The 27,812-nt window shown below is 36.1% G+C and overlaps 1 protein-coding gene across 4 annotated transcripts in view; it reads left to right on the forward strand.

Annotated features, from left to right (window-relative positions):
* Ash1l (ASH1 like histone lysine methyltransferase) overlaps nt 1–27,812 on the forward strand; it is a 176,492-nt gene that overhangs the window by 145,146 nt on the left and 3,534 nt on the right. For all 4 annotated transcript variants that reach the window (XM_071618365.1, XM_027920755.2, XM_071618367.1 and 1 more), the window contains 16 exons: nt 2,786–2,992; nt 3,263–3,409; nt 8,728–8,836; nt 9,265–9,429; nt 9,608–9,702; nt 12,667–12,824; nt 14,007–14,159; nt 17,028–17,082; nt 17,165–17,297; nt 21,611–21,859; nt 22,635–22,721; nt 23,455–23,545; nt 23,961–24,099; nt 24,196–24,368; nt 25,245–25,411; nt 27,481–27,521. In XM_071618365.1, the coding sequence (XP_071474466.1) occupies nt 2,786–2,992; nt 3,263–3,409; nt 8,728–8,836; nt 9,265–9,429; nt 9,608–9,702; nt 12,667–12,824; nt 14,007–14,159; nt 17,028–17,082; nt 17,165–17,297; nt 21,611–21,859; nt 22,635–22,721; nt 23,455–23,545; nt 23,961–24,099; nt 24,196–24,368; nt 25,245–25,411; nt 27,481–27,521 (2,169 nt within the window). The remainder of the gene's footprint in view (nt 1–2,785; nt 2,993–3,262; nt 3,410–8,727; nt 8,837–9,264; nt 9,430–9,607; nt 9,703–12,666; nt 12,825–14,006; nt 14,160–17,027; nt 17,083–17,164; nt 17,298–21,610; nt 21,860–22,634; nt 22,722–23,454; nt 23,546–23,960; nt 24,100–24,195; nt 24,369–25,244; nt 25,412–27,480; nt 27,522–27,812) is intronic.

Here is a 27,812-nt window from a genome sequence, read left to right on the forward strand (position 1 = left end):
ATGATAATGGCAATTTATATCACTAAATCAGAAACTTCACATCTTAGTTCACAGCATCTACTTTCAGATTTTGGAAAACTTATGGTTTGATTTTCCAGACACAGTGAATAGAAACAACCTGTTTTACTTTTAAATTTTAAGAATTTTTCCAGACAAATTGAGTATATTTCAGTACCTACAACTGTAGACAACACAATTTTTCAGTAATGAGGATTGAACTCAATGCTCTACCACTGATCTAAATCCCCAGCTCTTTTTAAATTTTATTTTGAGATAGGATACCACTAAGTTGACCAGACTGGTCTCCACTTGAATCCTTCTGCCTCACCTTCCTAAGTTGTTGGAATTAAAGGTTTGTGCCACTACACCTGCTCCTTCCTTATTTTATTTTGGTTGTTTGTGTGTGTGTGTGTGTGTGTGTGTGTGTGTGTGTGTGTATATATATATAATATATATATATGTATATATATTAGATGTAGATGGACACAACACAATGCCTTTATTTTTATGTGGTGCTGAGGATCGAGTCTGGGTCCCGCCTACACTAGGCGAGCGCTCTACCGCTGAGCCACGATCCCAGCCCCTTATTTTGTTTTTTAAATTTATTTCTGTATTTTTTTATATACACACACACACACACAGGAATTGAACTCAGGGACATTCATCTTTTTCTTTCTTTTTTTTTATGTGGTGCTGAGGATCGAACCCAGGGCCTCACACCTGCGAGGCAAGTGCTGTGCTGCTGAGCTACAGCCCCAACCTCTGCCCTCAACCCTTTTTATTTTTTATTTTGAGACAGAGTCTTGCTAAATTGCTCAGGGCCTTGCTAAATTTCTACGGCTGGCTTTGAACTCCAGATCTTCCTGCCTTGGGCTTCCTGGCCACTGGGATTACAGGCATGAGCTGCTACTTTGGCTCATTTTAATCATGCTTATCAGCCTTAGGAGGATTTCAAAGCATGTACCAAAATTTAATGCTCCCACAAAAGATCAAGGAATTTTTAAAAAGAAAGCAGTGAGAAAACATTAGTAACAACTTTCATCTACTATGTTCAGAAAGTTTTACTTAGTAATTCACTAGCAGTTATGAGTTCATATATACTAGAAATGTTATTTCCAATGTAGAAATATTTCCAGTAACAAGATATGAAATCTCATGAAAAATAAGAATAGTTTATGATTGATGTATGTACATTCCATGTATGTATTATATGTCAAAATACATTCTGCTGTCATGTATGACTAAAAAAAGAAAAATAAATAAAAAAGAAGAAAAACAGAAAAACAAAATAAGAATAGTACTTAATATCACTGAACTTATACCTAAAAATTTTTCAATAAATTCTACATCATTTATCATAATTTTTTTCCAAAGTCAAAATGATCATGGGATGCAACGAAGTGTTCAGTATAAACATTGAATGAATAACTATGGGTGGCAGTTAATTTTTTTATTATTATGATTATTTTTTGAACCAGGGATTGAACCTAGGAGTGCTTAACCAGTGAACCATGTCCCCAGCCCTTTTTATGTTTCATTTTGAGGCAGGGTCTCACTAAATTGCTTAGGGCCTCAGCCTCCCAGTTCACTGGGACTATAGGCAGGCACGGCAGTAAATTCATTCATATATATATATATATTTTTTTAGGTGTAGATGGACACAACCCAATGCCTTTATTTTTATGTGGTACTGAGGATCGAACCCAAGTCCCACCTATGGGAGGCAAGCGCTCTACTGCTGAGCCACAATCCCAGCCCCAATAAATGCATTCTTGATGTTGATAAATACTAATGGCGCTTATCCCAGATATTGAGTGGACAATTTGCATAATAATTTAGAAGAAGCATTGGGTATTTAAAGACTGATTTAGAAATTTTTGTGCTGTTAATTTTTAATTAAATATAATGATCTTAGTGAAATAAATTTTATTAAAAATTTATTTCAATAGCCAGTCTCATTGGCACATATATAATAATCCCAGTATCTGGGAAGGCTGAGGCAGGACAATCGTGAGTTCAAAACCAGCTTCAGAAATTCAGTGAGAAGCTAAGCAACTCAGTGAAGACCCTATCTCTAAATCAGATACAAAAAAGGACTGGGGATGTGGCTCAGTGGTTAAGAGCCCCTGATTTTGATCCCTGATACAAAAAAAAAAAAACAAAACATTTATTTTATAATCATTTAAAAATGTGTTCTAGGGCTGGGGTTGTGGCTCAGTAGTAGAGCACTTGCCTAGTATGTGTGAGGTACTGGCTTCGATCCTCAGCACCACATAAAAATAAATACATAGAAAAAATAAAGATGTCTCCAGCCTACAACTAAAAAAAAAAAAAAAAAAAAAATTTAATGTATTCTACAAACCAGGCATGGTGGCACATGCTATAATACCAACAACTTGGGAGCCTGAGGCAAAAGAATACCAAGTTCCAGGTCATCTTGGACAATTTAGCAAGACCCTTTCTCAAAAAAATAAGAAGTGGGGCTGGGGATGTGTCTCAATCAGTAGCACACTCGCCTGGCATGCACGGGGCGCTGGGTTTGATCCTCAACACCACCTAAAACTAAAAAATAAATATTTAAAAAAAAAAAACGAAGAAGAAGAAGAAGGTGCTGCGCAGTGGCACATGCCTAAAGAAGGGCCTGGAGATGTACTTCAGTGATAGATCATTCCTGCGTTCTGTCTTTAATACTACAAAAAAATAATATTTGTTATACTATGAAAAAAGGATAAAATAACCCAATGTATCATGTAAATTGATATACAGTTACGTCTTTTCTTTCTAGGATGATCTTTGCTGAGTGTTCCCCCAACACTTGCCCCTGTGGTGAGCAGTGCTGTAACCAGAGGATACAAAGGCATGAGTGGGTGCAATGTCTGGAACGATTTCGAGCTGAGGAAAAGGGTTGGGGAATCAGAACCAAAGAACCCCTTAAAGCTGGACAGTTCATCATTGAATATCTAGGGGAGGTTGTGAGCGAACAGGAGTTCAGGTAAGATAGTAAGTTTGTTCCAATAAAATGGTAAAGGTACGAGCTTAGAATGGAAAATGAAAAATTTGAAATTACTTTTCAACCTATTCATTAATTGGCTTTAAATAATTTCTTGTGGTTGGCTTCAAATAATTTCTGGTGTTGTGGCTCAGTGGTAGAGTGCTCGCCTAACGTGCATGAGGCACTAGGTTTGGTCCTCAGCACCACATAAATGTGTCTACCTAAAACAGAATAAATATTTTTAAAAATAATAATTTATTTTTTCTTCAGAAATAGGATGATTGAGCAGTATCATAATCACAGTGACCACTACTGTCTCAACCTGGATAGTGGGATGGTGATTGACAGTTACCGTATGGGAAATGAGGCCCGATTCATCAACCACAGCTGTGATCCAAATTGTGAAATGCAGAAATGGTAAGGAAGCAGGAAAATGTGAAGGGAAGAAACCAGCAGAGCAGAAGACTTTAAGGACAACCAGACATTAAATGTTCCACAATTTCAGTCAGTTATGCAAAACATCTTAGACAATTGCCCATTATACCAGATCTTTCAGGCAGGGTAAGCTCCTGCTATTTCTTTTGTTCATCCAAACAACTCCCAGGAAAATAGAGTAATTATGATAACTAATTCCTCATATTTATAGAATGCTTACTATGTGCTATATGAGGTCTCTTTTCTCAAATGACTAGACTCTAGTAGAGAAGGAAAGAAATTATATCTAATAAGCAACCAAAAAATATAATAGACATGTAATGTAGCTCAGTGGTAAATCATTATTTCATATGCATGAGGCTTTTAGTTTGGTCCTTAGTACCACACGCAAAATAATTATATAATTATTGTAGTATGAACAACTTTATTTTATGTAAGTTTTATTTAAATTGAAATATAATATACAAAGAAATATACCTCTTAATTGTACATTTTCATCAGTATTCATTTATGTTATCCACACCCCTATGTAAGTATAGAATGTTTTCATCATTTCAGAAAGTTTCCTTCTATGTCAGTCAGTGCTCCTATCTCAAGGCAAACCCTGTTCTGATTTCTATTGTAATAGGGATTTAGTTGTTGTTTTGTTTGCCTATTCTAGAACTTTTTATGTATTTTCAGTCTTTTGTGTCTGGCTTCTTACAGTTAGCATGGTATTTTTGCAGTTCGTCCATCTTGTTGAGTATTTTATTGTGGAGTAGTAGTCTTTTTTTTTTTTTTTTTTTTTTTTTAAATTCACTGGTTTGTTTTATTCATTTTCCTGGTCATCTTTATATTTGAAAAGTTAGACAAGCAGAACAATTTTTTTTAAAAACACAGCTTACCAAAAATGTCACAAGAAATCAAAAGCCTGAATATCTACCAAACCACCAAAAAAAAAAAAACCACCTTGAAACTGTAATTAAACTATTTAACAAAAGAAACTTCAGAGCTGGGGATATATCTCATTGTTAAACCACTTGCCTAGTGTACAGAAAGCTTTGGACTCAACACCCAGCACTGAAAAAATAAAAAAGAAACTTGAGACCCAGATACCTCCACTGATGATTCTTCCATATACTTAAGAAATATTACTATGACTGCCAGTCTAATATAAATTGTTCCCTTTTTATACCTAGCATAACTTCCATCCAGAACTTAACCAGGATGTTAAAAAAAATAGCTCCCATGAACTTTGGCACAAAAATCCTAAATAAAAATATCACTAAATAAAATCTAGAAGCATATTAAAAGGTTAATTCATGATGGCCATGTGGGATTTATTCCAGGAATGAAAAGTTACTTCAACATTAAAAAATAAATGTAGCTGGGCATGGTGGCTACATGACAGTAATTCCAGTGACTGGGGAGGCTGAGGCAGGAGAATTGAATATTTAAGAACATCCTCAGCAATTTATCAAGGCACTCAGCAACTTTGTAAGACCCTGTCTCAAACAGCAAAAAGGTGTGGGGGTGTGGCTCAGTGGTAAAGCACCACTAGGTTCAATCCCCAGTACCCCAAAGGGAAAAAAAATTCTAGATGCTAGGTACACTGACACACGCCTATAATCCCAGCAGTTTGAGAGGCTGAGGCAAGAGGATTGCTCACAAGTTCAAAGCCAGCTCCAGCAATTTAGCAAGACCCTAAGCAATTTAGGAAGACTCTTCCTCAAAAAAAAAAAAAAAAAAAAAAAATGCAAAGGTCTCTGGATGAGGTTTGGTGGTTTAGTACCCCGGAGTTCAATTCCTAGTACCAAAAAAAAAACAAAAACTAGCTAGCCAGGCATGGTGGCAAACAAGTATAATCCCAGCACTCCAGAGGCTGAGGCAAGAGAATCACAAGTTTGAGGCCAGCCCAGGCAATTTATCAGGACCCTATCTTAAAAACAAAAAAAGGGTGGTAGTATTACTCAGTGAGAGAGTCATTGCCTAGCATGTGCAAGGCCCTAGGTTCAATCCTCAGTACCCCTTTATAAAAATAAAAATGATGAATGTATTGCAGTATATTAGTCACAACCAATTAGTGAATTTTAAATGATAATATTATTTATAATAACTTAACAAAAGGCTGTATAATACTAGACTAAAATCTAATGAATGTTTCGAAGCTCTCTGTACTACAACCAATAAATATTAATGTGAGAAATTTAAAATGATAATAAATTAAAATACTAGTCTTCAATTAATGGAGGACTACAACATGTTCAAGGATTGGAAATCTCAATATTTTAGGATGTCACATCTTACCAAGTTTACCTATAAATTCAAGTCTACAAAATCCAATCCTTATGATATTGATAAGCTGATTCCTAATATATATTATTAAATCATGAATATATATGAGGAACTGCGAAGGACCTAGCAAAGCCAAGATGATCTGAGCAACAAAATCTGTGGACTTACACCGCCAAATTTTAATACTTACTATAAAGGTACAATAGAAGAGTATTTGCTTGAGATATATAATACATGAATACAGAAAATATAGGCAAAGATCCATATATGTACTGTCACCTAATTTATGACAAAGCCTCCACTATATTTATATATTTATATATAGTAGAGGTTCTTTTTTGGGTTTTTTTTGTTTGTTTGTTTTTAGTAAGTGCTCAATCCATTGTTTCTTAGTCCACACGGAAGAATTAAAGTGTATCATAGACCTAAATATCATAGTTGAAACAATCAAATTTTCTAGATGGAAAAATGGGATAATTTTATTTCTTTGACTTGGGATAGGTGAAGATAAATAGGGCATAAATAGCATTGGCCATATAATGAAAAATTTTATAAAATTAAGAATTTCTATTTATCCTCAGGTGTAGAATACTAATAAGCTGGCATGCGTGAGACACAAGCAAAGTTTAACATTTAAGCTGGTGTTCAACATTAAGAAATCTAACATCAAGCCAGGCAAGGTGACCCAAGCCTGTAATCCCAGTTACTCAGAAGGGTAAGACAGAAGAATCACAGGTTTAAGGACAGCATGAGTTCATTAGTGAGACCCTATCTCAAAATAAAAAAATAAAAGGACTGAGGTTGTCTCTCAGTTATAAAGTGCCTGTCCCCAGTACCACCACCACCCCCCGCCGCCAAAAAAAAAAAAAAGTACTATTTATCTGGGCACAATGGCACATACCTCCAGAGTCATAGCAACTCTGGATGCTGAAGCAAGAAGATTGTACATTCAAGGCACACTTCAGCAACATAGCAAAGCCTTAAGCAATTTAGTGAAACCCTGTCTTCAAAAAGGACTAGGGATATAGCTGAGTATTAGAGCACCCCTGAGTTCTATCCCCAGTACCAAAAATATATATATATACCTTTCCAACAATGTAAGACAAGCCATACACTGGGAAGATGATGTTTGCAGTTTGTTTATTTAATAAAGGCCATCGTGGTGTTTTTTTGTTTTTTGCAGAATCTGCAAAAAAATTAGAGATAATTTAGTTTTTTAAAATAGGTAAAAAAATAGATATTTCAAAAAGGGAATATGAAAACAGTCAATAAATATACAAAAAGTGCTTAACATCATTAGATATTATGACAATATTAAACCAAATTTAAAAACCACTACATACCATTACATCCAAAATGTCTAGAATTAAGGACTGAGGATAAAAAATGATGTTGAAGGTGTAAAGCAACATGAATGCTCTTAAAATGCTGGTGAAATGTAAGTTATTATCTCTTTGAAAAAATAATTGGGGGCTCACGGTGTTGCTCAGTGGTACTTGCCTAGTATACAGTCCCCAGCACTGGGGAAAAAATGGTAAAATTTTGGAAGTATCTCCTCTATACTTACACATATTCAGTAACCCAGCAACCCTACTCCTTTGTATATCCCCACCAGAAATGAGTGTTTATGTTCAAAATACATATACAAGAATATCAATATTTTGTAAATAATAACCAGTAACCCAAATATTACTGCAATTAACCCAAATGTTCATTAGCAGTCGAATAGGTACATAAAGTGTGATTTATTTTTGTAAGGAAGTACTACACAGCAACATAAAGGTACAGACTGATGCATGCTGTGGAGTCAAATAACCTGAGTTTTAATCCTCTGGGTTCAAATGCTATTGTAGGTACTATATGACCATGAATAAACTACTAAGCTACAAATACTTCTTGTATAAAATAGGAATGATAGTATCTATCTCAAAGGGTTATTTTAAAAATTAATACCAAGACGTATTAACAGTATGGCATAGTAGTTAATATTTTGAAACTAGACTACCTTGATCTGAAACTTGATTCTCCAAGTTACTAGCTATATGACTTTGGGCAAGTTGCTTATCCTATATATGCCTTAGATTTCACATTTGTAATATAGGGGTTATAATACTAACTAATAATGGTATCTGGTTTTTAAAGTTGTCAAGGCATTAAATCAGTTAATACAACAAAATGTTATAATTAATACATCAAGCATTCAATAAGTGTTAGCCATTATAAACTTATTTATTATGTAAAACATCTAGAACACTACATAATAGATTGTTAATAATTTGCATGTGGTAGAACAAGAGAGACACTTAGTAATAAAGGAGATCAGTAAGAACTGTAAGATTTTTAGGTAGGACATAGGAAACAATTTTAATTTAATTAATAGACTAAAGCCTTTGTTTGTTTGTTTGTTTGTTTTTGTTTATGCTTTAGTGGGGATTGAACTCGGGAGATGCTCTCCACAGAGCTACATCTCCAGCCTTTTTTTTTTGAGACAGAGTCTCAAAGTTTCTGAGGTGGGTCCTCCTGCCTCAGCCTCCAGAGTCTCTATAATTACAGTCATATGCCACCATGCCAGGCTATAATACATCTTAACTTTTCTTGCTTAGTATTCAGAATCTCTCTAAAATATGGCTTTAACAGGCCCAGTTGGCCTATGCCTGTAATTCCATCAACTCAGGAGAATGAGACAAGTGGACTGCAATTAAGTATCTGTGTGTGTGCACACGCGCACTGTTCATCTGGTAGTATTATATAATCTGGGTAGAACAGAGAGAGATTAATCCCAGTGATTTGGGTGGCTGAGGCACAGGATCACAAGTTAATGGCCAGCCTCAGCAGCTTAATGAGACTCGGACTCAAAATAAAAAGAACTGTGGATGTAGCTCAGTGGTAGAGCACCTCAAGTTCAATCCCCAGAACCACAGAAAAAAACCCAAGGAAGTCAAATTAGTTTTGTACAAATTTTTCTGGTTTTCAGGCATGATATTAAGAATCACATTCTTTAAATATGTTCTTTACATTTTTTGTAGGTCTGTTAATGGAGTATATCGGATTGGATTGTACGCACTTAAAGATATGCCAGCTGGGACTGAACTCACTTATGATTACAACTTTCATTCCTTCAATGTTGAGAAACAAGTAAGAATAATAAATCCTAGAGGAAAAGTTGAACTTTGTCACTTACAGCACTGTAATATGGGTCTAAAGTATACATATTGTCTTGGACCAACTGAGAAATACATGAGAAGACAGTTTTTTGCTTTTTACTCCATCTGTCTAGGAAACATAGGTCTCAGTTATTATTTAAGAATTCTGAAGAATCAAAAATTGCCGTATCATTTTAGGTCTCCAATCTGTTCTTTTCGTGAAAATAATTTTCCTTTAGTTTTTCCTTTCCTTCTGTGGAAACCCATTTCTATTTATTACATTCTCAATCAGTTTTTTTCCCCTGTATTTTCAAATTCCTTAACACGTACTAATCTTTGGTTGACTAAATGCTCAGGCATCCTTTTTGAATTTGTAAATGAGACTACAGGCTTAAAAAAGTATTCTCTTTCCCTTAAAAGCAACTTTGTAAGTGTGGCTTTGAGAAATGTCGAGGAATCATCGGAGGCAAGAGTCAACGCATGAATGGACTCACCAGCAGCAAAAGCAGCCAGCCTATGACCACACATAAAAAGTCTGGACGGTCCAAAGAAAAGAGAAAGTCTAAGCACAAACTGAAGAAAAGGGTGAATAATGAATTCATGGCTTTCCCCAAGAGCTGCTCGTGGGCTGCTTGAAGGAAATTACTAAAATAAGGGGATTAGCAAAGGGTGGCACCACAAGAGTACTCTTAATATTCCTGGAGATGATTTCTGATTGATCTTTTTTTTTTCCACTGTAATCTTACCCATTTGTTTTTTTCAGAGAGGCCATCTCTCTGAGGAGCCCAATGAAAATATCAACACCCCAACAAGGTTGACACCCCAATTACAGATGAAGCCAATGTCCAATCGAGAGAGGTAAAAAGGAGATGGTTTTATCTGAGTTTTTTTTTAAATTAGGTGATTTGGTTGTCAGTTTAAAACACTGTTAAGCTTCTTTCAGTTGATCCATTTTGTTCTGCTAAAGGAAGAAATAATTATTTCTTTTTATTCCCTGATTTCTGATAGTTGTCATTTTCTTCAAATATGATTATAAGCAAAGTGTGTGTGTGTGTGTGTGTGTGTGTGTGTGTGTGTGTTTTGCAAGGAAGAATTAGCAGTGCCCATTCACAGATATTTTCATATGACATTACAGATATTTTAAATACCTCAAAATGGCATTTATGTTCATGTTTACCTCAAAATTCCTATAGTTCTTAGACCATTACTCTTATCACACATTAAGAATTAATTTAAGCCGGAGTCAGATATGGAAACACATGCCTGTAATCCCAGCTTCTCAGGATGCTGAAGAAGAAAGATTACAAGTTCAATGCCAGCCTTGGAAACTTAGGGAGACTCTGTTTTAAAATACAAAATTTTAAAAAGGACTGGGGTGTAGCTCAGTGGGAGAGTACTCCTGGGTTAAATCCCCTATACTGCCATTCATATATATATATGTATATATATATATACATACCAGACATAGTGGCACATACCTATAATTCCACCTACACAGGAATCAGAGGCATTGGGATTGCAAGTTTGAGGCCAGCCTGGAAGTTCATGTGTGGAAGTTCATACCTGTGATCCCAATGGCATGGGAGACTGAATCACAAGGAGGATCTCAAGTTCAAGGCCAGCCTCAGCAACTTAGCAAGACTCTGAGTAACTTACTGAGACCCGGCCTCAAAAGGAAAAATAACACAAGGACTAGGGTTATAACTTATCAAGGCCCCATCTCAAAAGAGAGTTGCTGCATTGGTTAAGTGGCCTAGCATGCCCAAGGTCCTGCTCCATCCCCAGTACCACACACAAAAAGTGTAATTCTCTGTCACAAATTTAGTATTTGAGGTTTTTTTGTTGTCATCATTTTATAACTATATTTGAGTGTATTTGGTTTCCTTTTAATCCTATGTATTAAAAATTATTTCCACCTATGTGGTGGAGGCTGAGGAAGGATGTTCAAAAATTTGAGGCCATTCTGGGCAACTTAGTAAGACCCTGTCATCTCAAAATTAAAAAGGGCCGGAGTGTAGCTTAGTGGTAGAACACTTATTTATCATGTACAAGATCCTCGGTTTGATCCCCAATGCCTCAAAACAAAAGAAAAATAAATTAACTTAGAAGTTTAAATTAATTCAAAAATAATTTTAAAATAATTGTTCAGAAAAGGTTCCATAGGCTTCACCGAACTGCCAAAAGAAAGAATCCATAGCACAGAATAGGTTTAAAATGACTGCTCAGTTTGGGGATGTAGTTCTCTGGTAGAATGCTTACCTAGTATGCATGAGGGCCTGGGTTCCATTCCCAGTACTGCCAAAAAAAAAAAAAATATATATATATATATATATATATGCTTCTTTGTTAAGATATTAACAGCACTATTAAAAGGATTTTTAATGGTCATTTCTGCTGTTCCCTATATTCAGATAAGAACTATCCTTGTCAGAAATAAACAAAATGATTGTGTCCCCTATTTTTCAAATTGTCTTGGGACATATTCCACAACCCCTGCTAATAGATATTCTGATATCTTAGGAAGTATAGCTTTATAATGTTCTTTTATTTTAATTTTAGCCCCTTTCACTTAATCCATTGGTTCCCTACTTGACTGCACTGGGAGCTTTCAAAAACTCCAAGGGCTTGGGGATATATCTCAGTGGTAGAGTTTATATACTTAGCATTCATAATGCCCTGGGTTTAATTCCAAGCAGCACACACACACACACACACACACACACACACACCTTCTACCTCTCAATGCTCAGAACACACCCTACAAAACATAAACCAGAATTTTCAGAGGTGGAAATCAGGCATCAGTTTACAGTCTTCCACAGGTGATTCCAGACAAAGTCAGTAACTATAAAATTAATCTAATGTGTTTACTAAGGCTGATAGTTTAAGACTTTTCCAAGGTCACTTTTATTTATATGTATGTTACTGTGAAAATATAATGAAAATCATCAATATTTTATAGGCTCAGATACATAAATTCATTTAAGTTTAGAGTTTCATATGGAGACACTGTACCTATTAATTCCATAATTTACTGAGCCCCTGTCCTTCTAACATGTCCTTGCCTTTATCTGCTAGTCCAGTTCTTGTTATAGGCAATCCCAAGCCCATTATTTTATCTTTGCAGTTTTCCTTAGAATTTGTATGAATACTCCAAAAATTTCTGACATATGGTCTCTCACTTGCCAAATTTTTTGTAGGCTTTCTTTAAAATATATACATATTTTTAGTTGTAGAGACACAATACCTTTATTTTATTTTTTATTTTTATGTGGAGCTGAGGATCAAACCCAGTGCCTCACGCACACCAGGCTAGCGTTCTACCTCTGAGCCAAAGCCACAGCCTCATTTTGTAGCCTTTTAACAGTGTGTGCTAGTCATTTGTAAATAATATAGGAAAATGTTCTTTTATTCGAAAAAAATCAAGATGGAAAGGTAAATGATATCTTAACCATGTGCAGTGGCACACTCCTGTAATCCCAGCGGCTTGGGAGGCTGAGACAGAAGGATCAAGAGTTCAAAACCAACCTCAGCAGCAGTGAGGCACTAGGCAACTCAGTGAGACCCTGTCTCTAAATAAAATACAAAACAGGGCTAGAGATGTGGCTCAGTGGTCAAGTACCGCTGAGTTCCATCCCTAGTACTATCTCCCCACCCCCTCCAAAAAAAAAAATGATATCTTGCCCATATAATTATCTTTACCACAGCTCTATTCACATTTAAATATTCACTTGTATCACCGAACAGTGGCTTCTATGTAGACATGTGATAAATGCTTATTGAATTAATGAATAAAGGAAGTCCTTTCTTCTTTATGTTCAGGAACTTTGTATTAAAGCATCATGTGTTTTTGGTTCGAAACTGGGAGAAGATTCGACAGAAACAGGAGGAAGTGAAGCACACCAGTGACAATATTCACTCAGCATCATTATATACCCGTTGGAATGGCATTTGCCGAGACGATGGGAATATCAAGTCTGGTAAGGCATGGGAAATATACTTATTAATTCCATAAAATTGTTTCCAAACTGATGATATAGTTATTTTCAGTCTATTCCTTTTTAGGAAATAAAAGGACTAAAAGATTCCTTTTAGTCTGTACCAAAAAAGTTATGATCCAAGCCGGGTATGGTGGTGCACGCCTGTAATCCCAGTGGCTCAGGGGGCTGAGGCAGGAGGATCTTGAGTTTAAAGTCAACCTCAGCAAAAGCAAGGTACTAAGCAACTCAGTGAGACCCTGTCTCTAAATAAAATAAAAAATAGGGCAGGGGATGTGGCTCAGTGGTCAAGCTCCTGAGTTCAATCTCCGGTACCCCAAAAAAAAATATATATATATAATCCATACTGTTAGCATTAATAATTAGTACTGATGTTAATAATCAATATCCATCCCAGCTTTTCAACTGCCCTATTGGTACCATAAGGAATAGAAAGAAATTCCTTTTTGCCAACCTCACAAATGTCACCTACAGTCTAAAGTGATCATGGGTTTTGAGATTGATAGGGTCCCATCTATGGTCGGTCATTCCTATCTGGAAAATAATTTGCACACAGAATAAACTATAGATGCCAAATGCACTGTGGGGAGAAAAATATTATAAATTTGAAGATTCTTTTACATACGTTCAGATCAGCATTCTACATGCAAACCATCAAATTTCATTTCTCTCCCCACCCACCCTGGTCTTTTTTATTTTTTGAGATAGGGTCTTCCTAAATTGCTAAGGCTGACCTTGAATTTGCAGTCCTTCTGCTTCAGCCTCCCAACTTGCTGATATTACAGGTGCGTACCACTACACCCAACTTTTTTTTCTAACCTTTTTGAATGAATAATATAGCAGCACTCACTCCTGAGTTCAGCTACTATTCAAAACAGACTGAAGGAAGAGACTCTAGTATGTCCTCTCCAACTGAAAATAAAACGTTCAAAAGATATTGCTCTTCCTCTGTTCTTCCCTTTTTCTCCTCAAAATGCCCACTAATTCTTAATCACTTCAGGAAAAGTAGAATAAATTTGTGTAGAATGTACAAGTTCTGGGTTTAATCCCCTGTACCATTAAAAAGAAAAGAAAAATAGAGCAAATGGCAGGAGTCCATTGGGGAAGAGAAAGCCACACGGAATTAATCATTTCCTGAAATTAATTTTTATCTTATCCTTCCAGATGTCTTCATGACCCAGTTCTCTGCCCTGCAGACAGCTCGATCTGTTCGAACAAGACGTTTGGCAGCTGCAGAGGAAAACATTGAAGTAGCTCGGGCCGCACGCCTAGCCCAAATCTTCAAAGAGATCTGTGATGGCATCATCTCTTACAAAGGTGACCCTATCTACCCCAAATTTGTTCTTAGCCTTTTTTAAGCCTATCACTTACCTTCTCCTGATATATCCAAGACCAAGACCAAGGACATTTAGAATTTTAAGAGATTTACTTGTTCTACCTTTTGTCGGAGCATGGGACTACAGGATACATCTTAATCTTTTTTTTTTTTTTCCTTTTTTCTTTTTCCTTGGTAGCAGGGATTCAACCCAGGAGTGCTTTACCATTGAGCTACATCCCGAGAACTTTTTATTTTTTTAAATTTCCAGATAGTGTCTTACTAAGTTGCTTAGGATCTTGCTAAGTTGCTAAAGCTGGCCTCAAACTTGCAATATTCCTGCCTTAGCCTCTCAAGTTGCTGAGATTACAGGCATCCACTATTGGCTTATTATAATTTTACTATAGTTAAATAGTGTATTAGAAATCACATGTTTAGCTTGAGGGTAGTGAACCTCTGCATCTGTGAGGTGCAGTTCTCTCCCTTAGATAAAATTTTCCTTAATAAGATAATGAATTAGCAACTTAAGAATGAAGTAGTATGGGCTAGGGTTGTAGCTCAGTGGTAGAGCGTGTATGAGACCCTGGGTTTGATCCTCAGCACCACATAAAAAAATAAGTTAATAAAGTCATTATGTCCATCTACAACTAAAAATATTAAAAGAAAAAAAAATAATGAAATAGTATAAACTATGTGTGGAAGTTCATGCCTGTGATCCCAATGGCATGGGAGACTGAATCACAAGGAGGATCTCAAGTTCAAGGCCAGCCTCAGCAACTTAGCAAGACTCTGAGTAACTTACTGAGACCCGGCCTCAAAAGGAAAAATAACACAAGGACTAGGGTTATAACTCAGTGGTTAAGTAACCCTAGATTCAATCACTAGTACAAAAAAAAAGAAAAAAGAAATATTATGTGGTGCATGCCTATAATCCAAGAGACCTGGGAGGATAAAGCAGGAGGATCACAAGGTAATGGCCAGCCTGGACAACTTAGTGAGACCCTGTCTCAAAAAAATAAAAAGGCTTGAAATGTCACTTAGTAGTGGAGTGCCCCTGGGTTCAATCCCCAGTACCATAAAAATAAAAAGAATAAAAACAATGAAGTATTACAAATATTAATTATATTAATGGTTATTAGCCTTTTTAAATTGACAGGTAATCTTGGAAATCTAATAAAACCTATGGATTCTTCCCCCAGGGAGTAAGGTTATGCATATGTATTTGTACATACATGTAATTTTTCATTTTGAACAGATCACAGGCTTTAACCTCTACTTAAGAACAACAACATATAATACGTGAAGCCCTAGGTTCCTAACCCAACACCACAGAAAAGAAAGAAAGAAAAAATATAAATTTGGAAAAAAGTTACCCTTTAAACTTTAAAGAAGAGTTTTCATGTAAAACACCTTACTTGACACTATTCCCTTCCAAGACACATCTATAGCAATAGTAGAGGGGTGGAAAGTGTTTTTAATTTGGGGTAGGTAGTTTGGTAGTATAAGTAACTTTCTAACCAAGAAACTTGGGGATGTTTAAAATGAGAGATTTTGGTTGATAATTGTGATTTTGGCCATCAGCTTTGGTTTGTCTTTTTTCCTTATATTCTAAGGACTTTGTTATTTTTCTTTTCCTGGTCTGTCTGCTGTTCAACTTTGCACTTATGGTTCAGTTTAATTAACTGAAGGTCATAGAGAGAAAGGAAGGATCAAACTGCCCCAGGATATAAAGGTTTTTGGCACCTATTGGATTTACATTCCCTAAAGATCACATTGTTTTACATTCTCAGGTTGCCCCATCTGATCTAACATGAAACTGCTGCAGATTCATGTACTGTGTCAGTGCATCTGAACACAACAGGCTTTATGTCTCTAGTGAAATGACCAAAAAGCAAGGTAGAAAATGAAATATAATATGCCATACAGAATAACTTAAAGGAAAATTAGTTCCAGAAAATGTTCACAGTACTAAATTATTCATTATCTGGAATTTAATCAAATTGAAACCAACGGTAATATTAATTATGGAAAACTGGAAAACATTTTTTTGATGAGATGACTTTTTTTACTATAATAAGATCTATTAAGCAGGAATTTGCTGTAAGCAGCCTCCTATCTCAGTAAATTCTCAAGTCTCATTCTTCATAGGAAGTTCTTCTCATTACCCAACCAAAATTATGCTACATTTCAAGCATACATACTTTATCTTCCATATCCTAGGCAATCTTGAAAGTTTAATTTGACCCCTGCCATTATAAATATGTATGGCAAAAGTGCATTTTTTACAGGCTGCAAAAAAATATATAAGATTTTTTTTCTAGCTTTTAATTTGCGGGGGATCCTACTTTTTTATTTAGGAGATGATGTTTTGGTGCTGGGAGTTTAGGTCAGTGGTAGAGCACTTGACTGGTACAAACAAAAAAAAGCTGGTCATGGTTGTACATACCTGTCTTCTCAACTATTCTGGAGGCTGAATCAGGTGGATCACTTGAGCCCATGAGTTTAGGACCAATTTGAACAACATAATGAGTCACATATTTGTCCCCACCTCCCTGTCTCAAAACAAAAATGAAAAAGAGAGATGCTAGCCAGGCTCAGTGGCACACACCTGTAATCCCAGCAGCTTGGGAGGCTGAGACAGGAGGATTGCAATTTCAAAGGCAGGCTCAGCAACTTAGTGAGGACCTAAGCAACTCTTTGAGACCCTGTCTTTAAATAAAATACAAAAAAGGGCTGACAATGTAATTCAGTGGTTTTAAGTGCCCCTGAGTCCAATCCCTGTACTGAGAGAGAGAGAGAGAGAGAGAGAGAGAGAGATGCTTGCCTTTCTTGTATATTAGTCTTTCTACCAAATTTGCATTCTTTTTCAGATTCTTCTCGACAAGCACTGGCAGCTCCACTTTTGAACCTCCCCTCAAAGAAAAAGTAGGTTCATATTTGTGGTAATCATCTGAGTTTTCTAAAAGTACTATGTGTACCTTATTAACACCATGACTTTATGTTCCAGGAATGCTGATTATTATGAGAAGATCTCAGATCCCCTTGATCTTGTCACCATAGAAAAGCAGATCCTCATTGGTTATTATAAGACAGTAGAAGCTTTTGATGCTGACATGCTTAAAGTCTTTCGGAATGCTGAGGTATTTTTTCACTCACTTCAAATACAGATTAAGAGAACCATTAAGTTTAAGATTTTTACCCTCTTCTATCAGCTTTCATTTTTTATTAAGTACTCCTTGATTATCTGTTTACAATATGCTAAATACTGTAGAATACCATATAAAAAGGCATTCTAGAAGCCAGGTGTGGTGGCACATGCCTTTAATCCCAGTGAATCAGAAGGCTGAGGCAAGACAATCACAAGTTTGAGGCTAGCTTCAACAACTTAGTGAGACCTTATCTTAAAATTATCACCAAAAAAAAGGTTGGATTTATAGCTCAGTGGTAGAGTGCCCTGGGTTCTAGCCCCAGTATCATTTAAAAAAAAAAAAAATCTAGAATGGAAGCCTAAATCATTCCTCCAAAAATTTAATTTTTATAAAAACCTAATTTGGCCTTAGATTTTTATATATACCCAGTAAATAGACATTTTACTACATTTAAGGCATATCTATAGTGTCTTTCCTCAAAAAGATACATAAATGTGAAATACACAGAAATACATGTGAATAAATAGTTAAATACATCTTGAGGATAGAATTGAAGGGCATTATGCTGCTAAATTGAACATTAAGCGAATCTCATTGTAGAAAAGGTAGCCTTGAACGGATGGAATACTGCAGAGTACATAGAGAAAATTATTCAGTTATTTTAAAATACCCAGAAGAGGTGTTTCAAGGAGAAAATTATTTAGTTATTTTGAAATACTCTTTAGAGGCTATTAGATAACAGATAAATAGAGAATGAAACACCAAATAAGAGCAACCAACAAATAACTAGGAAGAGAATTAAAACAATGTTGAATTATAATTTAAAGAAAACCTTTAGGGGCTGGGGATGTTGCTCAAGCGGTAGCGTGCTCGCCTAGCATGCGTGTGGCCCGGGTTCGATCCTCAGCACCACATACAAATAAAGATGTTGTGTCCGCCGCAAACTAAAAAAAATAAATATTAAAAAATTCTCTCTCTCTCTCTCTCTCTCTCTCTCTCTCTATCTCTCTATCCATCTATCTATCTTAAAAAAAAAAAAAAAGAAAGAAAACCTTTAAAGAACTAATGTCAGTGCTTCTGATTTCATGAAACAGAAAGGGATATAACAGTTGTAAATTCATTCTGTGAAACCAGTATCACACTCATACCAAAATCAGATAAGAATACCTCAAGGAAAGAAAACTATAAACCAAATCCCTAATGAACTTAGGTGCAAAAATACTTATAAAAAAAAAGAAGATTGTACACCCAATCAAGTTGGTTTTATTACAGAGATGCAAAGATGGTTTATCATACATAAATGTAATTTACCACATAAATAGAATGAAGGACAAAAATTCCTTAGTTCTCTCAATAGATGCAGAGAAGGCCTTTGACAACATTCAATACCCATTCGTATAGGGATAGAAGGGTCATACCTCAACATCATAAAGGGTATATATGAAAAACCCAAAACCAATCTCATAGTAAATGGTGGGAAACTGAAAGCATTCCCTGTAAATTCTGGGACAAGGGTGTTCATTCCTACCACTCCTATTTAATATATTCCTAGAAATTCTAGTCAGAGCAATTAGGCAAGAGAAGGAAATAAAAGAGGGGGAAAAAGGAGAAGAATAACAGGAAAAGAAGTAGTCAAATTTATCAGTAATTGCAGATGATATGCTCCTGTACCTCAAAGATCCAAAAAACTTCACCAAAAGACAGCTAGAGCTGATGAGTAAATTATTTGGCAAGGTGACAGATTACAAAGTTAACATACAAAAATCAATAACTTTTCTATATGCCAACAGTGAGTCTGCTGAGAAAGAAATCAGGAAAACAGTTCTGTTCACAATTGCCTCAAAAAATAAATAAATAAACACCTAAAAATAAATCTAACCAAGGAAGTATAAGGCCTCTATAATGAAAACTATAGAACAATGAAGAAAAAATTAAAGAAGACCTTGAAAGCTGGAAAGACCATGTTCAAGGATAGGCAAAAGTAATGTTAAAATGGCCATACTACCAAAATTCTTCACTAGTTCTGTGAAGAATACCAGTGGCATTCTTCACAGAACTAGAAAAATAGTCCTAAAATTCATTGAAAGAATAAAATGAATAGTCAACACAGTTTCTAAACCAAAAAAGCAATGCTGGAGTAATCACAATAACTGACTTCAAATTATACTATAGAGCTATTAATAACAAAAACTACATGGTACTGGCAGATACATAGACCGTTGGTACAGAATAGAAGAGATACAGACAAGCCCACACATCTGCAGTCATCTGATCCTCAAGGTGCCAAAACATACATTGAAGAAAAGACAGCCTTTTTAACAAACAATGTTGGGAAAATTTATTATCAATATGTAGAAGAATGAAACTAGACCCTTATCTCTTTCCCAGCACAAAAATCAGGTCAAAATGACACAATTCTAGGAATTAGACCAGAAACTATGCAACTCTTAGAAGGAAAAATGTAGGGTCAGCATCCCAGCATGTAGGCACAGGCAACAGCTTTCTCAATAGAACCCTAAAGCTCAGGAAATAATAATGGTATGGTATCACATTTAAAAGGTTCTATACACACATAGTGCACATGAGGCCCTGAGTTCAATCCTCAGCACCACATATAAATAAATAAAATAAAGATATTGTGTCCAACTACAACTAAAACATAAACATTTAAAAAAAGAAAACAATTAGGAATATGAAGAGAAAACCTATAGAATGGGAGAGAAATCTTTACTAGGTACTCTTCTGACAGAAGATTAATATCTAGGATTCATAAAGAATACCAAAAGAACAAATAACCCAATTAAATAAAAATAAATAAAAGTATTATGTCCATCGACAACTAAAAATTATTTAAAAATTTTTTTAAAAATTTAAACTATACTGAGATTTCATCTCACATCAGTCAAAATGGAAGTCATCAAGAATACAAATAATAATAATGCTGGAGACAATAGGGAGAAAAAAGAACACTGTTATACCATTGGTGGGATTGTAAATTGGTCCAACTACTATAGAAATCAGTACGGAGGCTCCTCAAGATGAGGCATGGAACCATCGTATACCATTCTTCAGTATTTATCCTAAAGAATTAAAGTCATCATATTACAGTGATACATGCATACCCATGTTTATAGTAGCACAGTTAACAATAGCCAAACTAGGGAAACAGCCCAGGTTTCAATGGATGAATAGATTTTATTTTAAATGTGGTATATATACACAATGGAGTTTTCTGTTACAAGGAAAAATGCTGTTGTATCATTTGCAGAAAAATGGATAGAACTAGAGACCATTATATTAAGCAAAATAGGTCAGACTCAGAAGGCTAGGGAACCTGTGATTTCTTTCATATGCAGAAGCTAGAAAGAAAAAGGAAAAGAAAGGTAGGACAGATCTTGTAGGAAATCAGTAGAGAAAAGGGAGGAAGGAAGTGCTGGGGAATTATTGGCCAGATTATATTGTTATATTGTGTACTTGTACAAATATGTAACAACAAGTTCCAATATTATATTCAACTACAATTCAACAATGAAATGTGGAATAGGGCTAGGCTGTGGCTCAGTGGCAGAGTGCTTGCCTCGCATGTGTGAGGCACTGGGTTTGATTCTCAGCACCTTATATAAATAAATGAATAAAAATAAAGGTCCATCAACAACTAAAAATATGTATTTAAAAGTTTTTTTTATAAAGTGGAATAAAAGGGTTGGGGTTGTGGCTCAGTGATAGAGCGCTTGCCTCGCATGCGTGAGGGCCTGGGTTTGGTCCCCAGCACCACATAAAAATAAACAAAAATAAAGATTTTTTTTTAAGTGGAATAAAAAAATTATAAAACGTTTTCAAGAAACACTGAAAGTAAATAAATAAGAACTGGGATTATAATGGTCAATGAAAGACCACTTGCCTAGCATGTGTGAGGCCCTGTAGTCAATCCCCAGTGCTCCATAAAAGGTTGGGGGGTAGGAGGAGTCATTGGAGAACTTCTCCAATGCATCTAAGTAATTATGCTTGCAACATTAATTTATATTCTGTGATCACTGTATTTTGTCCTGTGGATAGTAAGGCCCTTGATAGGAATTAAATGACACAGCAGTAGAGCAAATGGAAAATTATCATAGAGGTTCTCATTTTAATTCATTATAGTTCAGTTTTAGTTGTCATTAACTGCCTGTCACTACATTTGATGCTATACAAAATCTGTTAATCAAAATGGAAAAGAAAGACAATCATACTACCTCTTAAGGCATATTTTTAAGCCAAATTGAGAAAACCAAACATGATTTTTTTTCTTCTTCTTCTTTCTTCAGAAGTACTATGGTCGTAAATCCCCAATTGGGAGAGATGTTTGCCGCCTGCGAAAGGCCTATTACAATGCCCGGCATGAGGCATCTGCCCAAATTGATGAGATTGTGGGAGAAACAGCAAGTGAGGCAGACAGCAGTGAGACCTCAGTCTCTGAGAAGGAGAATGGGCATGAAAAGGACGATGATGTTATTCGCTGTATCTGTGGCCTCTACAAGGACGAAGGCCTCATGATCCAGTGTGACAAGTGCATGGTAAGAGCCAGGAGGTAAAGCACAAGCCTGTTCCTGATGACCATGGTGACAGTATTCAAAGATGCAGCCCACACCTCATATGGCTTGGTGGCCTTTTTTATGTACTCTCACTTAACGTTGGTTCCTGTTATCTCTCACTGTTGACCACATTGTCTTTCATTTACCGCCTTCCTTCTTTTTCTACCTCCTGTTCTCTCTGCCTATATTCACTGCACATTTATCACATGATCTAGAGATAGTATTTAGACTAGTGCTTTACCTAGAAGTACATTAGAGATAGCACACTAAGTAATGCATGCTAACAGAGACTGCAGTATACAAATCCCGTAGGTCTCCTGAAGCAAGAGTCAAGGCCCAAATGTGATCCCTCTTGTCTTCCCTCAGTACATGTGAACTCATTACTTTATATGCAAAGTGGGTCTGTAAGTAACACAAAGGATTGTTGAGAGGATAAAGTTAAACAAGGCTAAGTGAAAACATTTTCTGACTGTGAAGACTTTCTCAGTAGCCACATCATATGTATATTACTTAGTAATGGTCTCTAGTATATTCATCTTCTTATTCTCTCTCCCTCTTATTTGCACAGATCTATATATTATGAATGAGTTTGTATTCTTCTTCTGTTCAGACCTATTTTACCATTTATCTCTAATTTTTATTCACCCACTTATCCTATTTTACCCTGTCATATTGCTATTTTTTTTATTCTTACCCCCAACACTTCTTGATACATCTAAATCCCCTTATCATCCCCTAACTATACATTTTTCTTTAGGTGTGGCAACATTGTGACTGTATGGGAGTGAACTCAGATGTGGAACACTACCTTTGTGAGCAGTGTGACCCAAGGCCTGTGGACAGGGTAAGCTGTCTTCTGATACAACTATAAATTTTATCTATAAATAAAAGATGTAGCGCATAGTATGCACCCTGCTCTGATTACACAGAATATCCTCTGATAAAGTTTTTCAACCTGTCTAGTCCTCAGTTTCTACCCTTGATTTTCTTTCTTTCTTTTTTATTTATATTTATTTTTTAGTTGTAGTTAACACAATATCTGTATTTCATTTTTATGTGGTGCTGAGGATGAACCCAGTGCCTCATATTGCTAGGCAAGCACTCTACCACTGAGCCACAACCCCAGCCCCTGCCCTTGATTTTCTAAGGAATTTGATTAAATGAAAAATAAAATACTTAAAAATCTATGGAAAGAATGGCATTATATGTAACTAAGGTTTTGCATGGTGGCACATGCCTTTAATTCCAATGACTCAGAAGGCTGAGTCAGGAGGATCGTAAATTTGAGGCCAGTGTCAGCAACTAAAAATAAAATATAAAAGATCTGGGGATGTAGCTTACTGGTAAAGCACCCATGTATTCAGAAATACTTAGCCTATTAGTTTTGTTCTCCATCTTGACTTTTCCAGGTTTATAATTAGTTGTTTTCATCTTTTGTTATATCTGTGGTGTATTGAAATGACTTAAGAGTTATTCTTGGTTGGGAATTTTAGATTTTAGTTGTTTTCCTCTCTTAAAGGTTGAAGGATGAATGTAGTAATTCTAGCCCTTATCCATTAACTTTCTGCTCTTATCAGGAGGTACCCATGATTCCTCGGCCCCACTATGCCCAACCTGGCTGTGTCTACTTCATCTGTTTGCTTCGTGATGACTTGCTGCTTCGTCAAGGTGTGTACAAACCACTTAACCCTCCTTGTTAGAACAGACCTGTTAGAATAGTAGGAACTATCTGCTATCTGTATAATAATCATTGTTCCAAATGGCCTTTAATGGATCTTTATACCTTATGTTTACATATATCACCCCTTCACCATATAATACTGATTTATGAGAGAGAGGTTTGTAAAGCTAATTTGAAAACTAGGAAAGACACATTGGAAGTCCAAGAGATGGAAGAACTCCCTCAGGTCATTCTCATAGTCTAGAATTTTCTAGATTGTCATTACAGTTAGACTTTTAGATGTCTGTATTTATCCTGGTTTAGCTTATGAATTCTATGTAGACCCTGGGTCAGATAATGAATGCCTCACAGAATTCATTCAAGAATCATTTTAACTTTCTCCTTTGTTGTATACCTCCCTAGGTGACTGTGTATATCTGATGAGGGATAGTCGGCGTACCCCTGATGGCCACCCAGTCCGTCAATCCTATAGACTTTTATCTCACATTAACCGAGATAAACTTGACATTTTCCGAATTGAGAAACTTTGGAAGAATGAAAAGTATGTCCTGACTTCCTATCTTTCTTCCATCTATATCCTACCAGCAGAATTTTGCTAATCAACTAAACTTTCTCTTATCCATTTTCCTTTTTTTAGAGAAGAACGTTTTGCCTTTGGTCACCATTATTTCCGTCCCCATGAAACTCACCATTCTCCATCCCGGCGGTTCTACCATAATGAACTATTTCGGGTGCCACTCTATGAGATCATTCCCTTGGAAGCTGTAGTGGGGACCTGCTGTGTGTTGGACCTTTATACATATTGTAAAGGTAAATGATCTGGTCTAGTTAGAAATGACCTTATATCCCGTTTATTGATCTTTAATTGCCCACCCCATTCTAGTTGTCTCAATGTAAAGATTCTCCAGTGCTAGCTGTGGAACTTCAGAAAGAAATATTACATTTTTTTCTTTCTAGTGTTTGATCCTCAATAATGTTCGTTCCCACTTTTTTAATTTAGTTGACATTTTAAAATACTGTTTAATAATTTCACTTTTGTGGCCCTTGGCAAGATACTTAAATGTATCAATTTTCTTGCTAAAAACAGGATTTGTATTTATTTTAAAGACTTTTGATTAAATTATCCACAAAAGGACTTAGTTTATGGCTTACAGTAAAAGTCTAATATATGTTAGTTGTCATTATTAGCAGAGTCAATTTACTTAGTTTGTTCTCTCGGCATCATAGCAAAGTAGTTCAAAATAATATATATTCCATTCCAGTACTGGCACACATTTTGCAGCTCTGTGACACTCATGACCCTTCCCATTTAAAAAGTGTTCACTTCCAAATGTTCTTCCCTTTTAATTATACTCCCTTTTTTTGTCTTAACTCCTCCATATGATATGTTCTATTTATCCCTCAAAATACTTACTCAAAATTCCTTACAGCTCTTAACATGTCTTGTTTCTTTCTATCATGGTATTTTATTCTCTTTATATTCCTTGTCTCCTTTTTGGTCACTGGTATCTGGGATCTGAATTTTTTTTCTGCAACCACCAGTGCTTATTAAAGTTCAGCCTCTCCAGATAAATACATTTTCCATTTATGGGTTTAGCTGCTGTCACAAGCTGTGTAGTGGCTTTTAGGTAGCTCATGAAAGAGAAGGGGAAATTGGATCCTTTAAAACAGTGTTTGGACTCACAGGGAGACCCAAAGGAGTAAAGGAGCAAGATGTGTACATCTGTGATTATCGTCTCGACAAGTCAGCACACCTGTTTTACAAGATTCACCGGAATCGCTATCCTGTCTGCACCAAACCTTATGCCTTTGATCACTTTCCGAAGAAGCTTACTCCCAAAAGAGATTTCTCAGTAAGTTGCTTTCCTTTCTTAATGCTATAGCATGAAAATGGGAATTTCTCTGTGTCTTTCTGCTTCATCATCCTGATTCCATCTCAAACTGGGAAAATGTCCATCTCTGTCGGGGACTTTATATTTGTTTTTTAATTATAGGTGGACACAGTGTTTTTATTTAACTATATGTGGTGCTGAAGATCAAACCCAGTGCCTGTGCATGCTAGGCGAGCACTCTACCACAGTTCCAGCCATTTATATATATTTTATTATTATTTAGTTGTAGGTAGAAACAATACCTTTATTTCATTCTTATTTGTTCATTTTTAGTTGTAGTTGGACACAATACCTTTATTTATTTTTATGTGGTGCTGAGGATCGAACCCAGGGCCTCACACTTGCTAGGCAAGTGTTCTACCGCTGAAACACAACTCCAGCCCTTATTTTTTTATGTGGAGCTAAGGATTGAACCCAATGCCTTACTCATGCTAGGCGAGCGCTCTACCTCTGAGCCATAATCCCAGCCCTGTTGGGGACATTTTTGGACATCATAAATACATTTCCTCGTAGGGAAATATATCTCCTCACATATATCTCAGGAAGTTGTTGATTATAGTATTATACCTTGTTGGATTTTCCTTTTATCTCTCACCTCTATTTAATCTTTGCTGTTGAGCCCCACATCTATAGTTTTGTTTTTTCACTTATAATTTTAAGAAGGAAGTAGAAAGTTGTCAAGGACCTCAAAAAAACCTTTGATGAAAATAATTCTATACTTTCCTTATGCCTGGATCAAAGGATGTAAGACATGATTATTATATAAAATTTGAAAAGCAAAAAAAAATTAGAAAGGAAAAAATTACATATTGGCTCTACTACCTAGAAAATACCCATGGTCAACATTTTCAGCCTCTTTTCTGTGTATTTTTTCTTCCAAATTGTTGAAAACATATGCCAGTAATTTTCATTCATAAAGATTTTAGTCTTCCATTCATCTGTTTGCTATAATGGAATCCTAGCTGACAGGCTCCTCATCATTGAATCTTTCTTTAGTATGTGTATTAATCAACTTTTAAGGAGAAAATTTAGTTTGTCTCATGGTTCAGAAGTTTCAGACCATGATCACTTGGCTTTATCACTTTGAGTCTATGGCCACACAGTACCTCATGAAGGGGAGTGTGTGATGGAGGAGACAGCTCACCTCACCACATCTAGGAAGCAGAAGAATAGGAAGAGAACAGTATCCTAATAACCCCTTCAAGGACATACCCCTTACTTCTTCCTACTAGGCCCCACTCCCAGAGGTTCCACTACCTCCCAATAGTACCATAGGCTGGGCACCAAGCCTTTAACACATGGGCCTTTGAGAGACACTTCTAAACTATAGCAATGGGCCTGTCAAAAATTGTAACTGTCACCCTGACATTCTTATAAATAATTAACCAGAAAGTAAACCTATATATCCCCATTATTTTTAGATCTCTCCAGTCTTTTGTCTTCTAGTCCACCACCATGTTCATTCCTCTTATTCATTTGATTTTGTGTTTGCTGATTCAACAGCTTTACATGAGTTACTTGGTCAGATTAGCTTTGAAACCCTAATGTTAATCATTTCAAAGGTAGAACAGGTCAGAGAAAATTGTATTCTTATCTCTTCCACTGATATTCTTTTTGGGGGGAGTACAGGGGTGGGTGGGTACCAGGGATTGAACTCAGGGGCACTCGACCACTGAGCCACATCCCCAGCCCTATTTTGTATTTTATTTAGCAATAGGGTCTCACTGAGTTGCTTAGTGCTTTGCTTTTGCTGAGGTTGCCTTTGAACTTGTGATCCTCCTGCTTCAGCCTCCCAAGCCGCTGGGATTACAGACATTCACCACCACACCCAGCTCTTCCACTGTCATTCTAGGATTACCAGAAAAAAAAAAAAAAAAAAAGACATTATGGCCTACAGATTGATAGAAATCTTAAACATCAGTTTTGATAACAGTCATCAATTTACCTCCCTTACCGTGAGCCAACTCCAGACCAGATTTAACATTGCTAGCTTTTGTAGTATACTTACCACTCCCTTTTCTTCTCTGCAGCCTCATTATGTTCCAGACAACTACAAGAGGAACGGTGGGCGGTAAGTCCCAGGGAGTAGGCAAGGGATCCTAAGGGGTTAAACAAAAGCTCAAATTGAGCAAAAGAACAAGCAGCAAACCCTCTCAGCTCCACTGCTAGAATTGGATATTCTCTGCAGAGTAGCCCAGTGTAGTACCACTGTGGAAGAATTGGACTTCTTCTATCTCATTATGCAGCCTTAGTTGGGATAGAGGTAATATCTGTGGGAAGTTAAATAAGAGAAGGAAAAAAAAAGATTTGAAACCCAGATAGACCCAGAAAAGTCTCTTTAGATATCTGCAAGCTTTCCCCA

Source organism: Marmota flaviventris, chromosome 10 (genome assembly GCF_047511675.1).
Source record: "Marmota flaviventris isolate mMarFla1 chromosome 10, mMarFla1.hap1, whole genome shotgun sequence".
Lineage (NCBI taxonomy): Eukaryota > Metazoa > Chordata > Mammalia > Rodentia > Sciuridae > Marmota > Marmota flaviventris.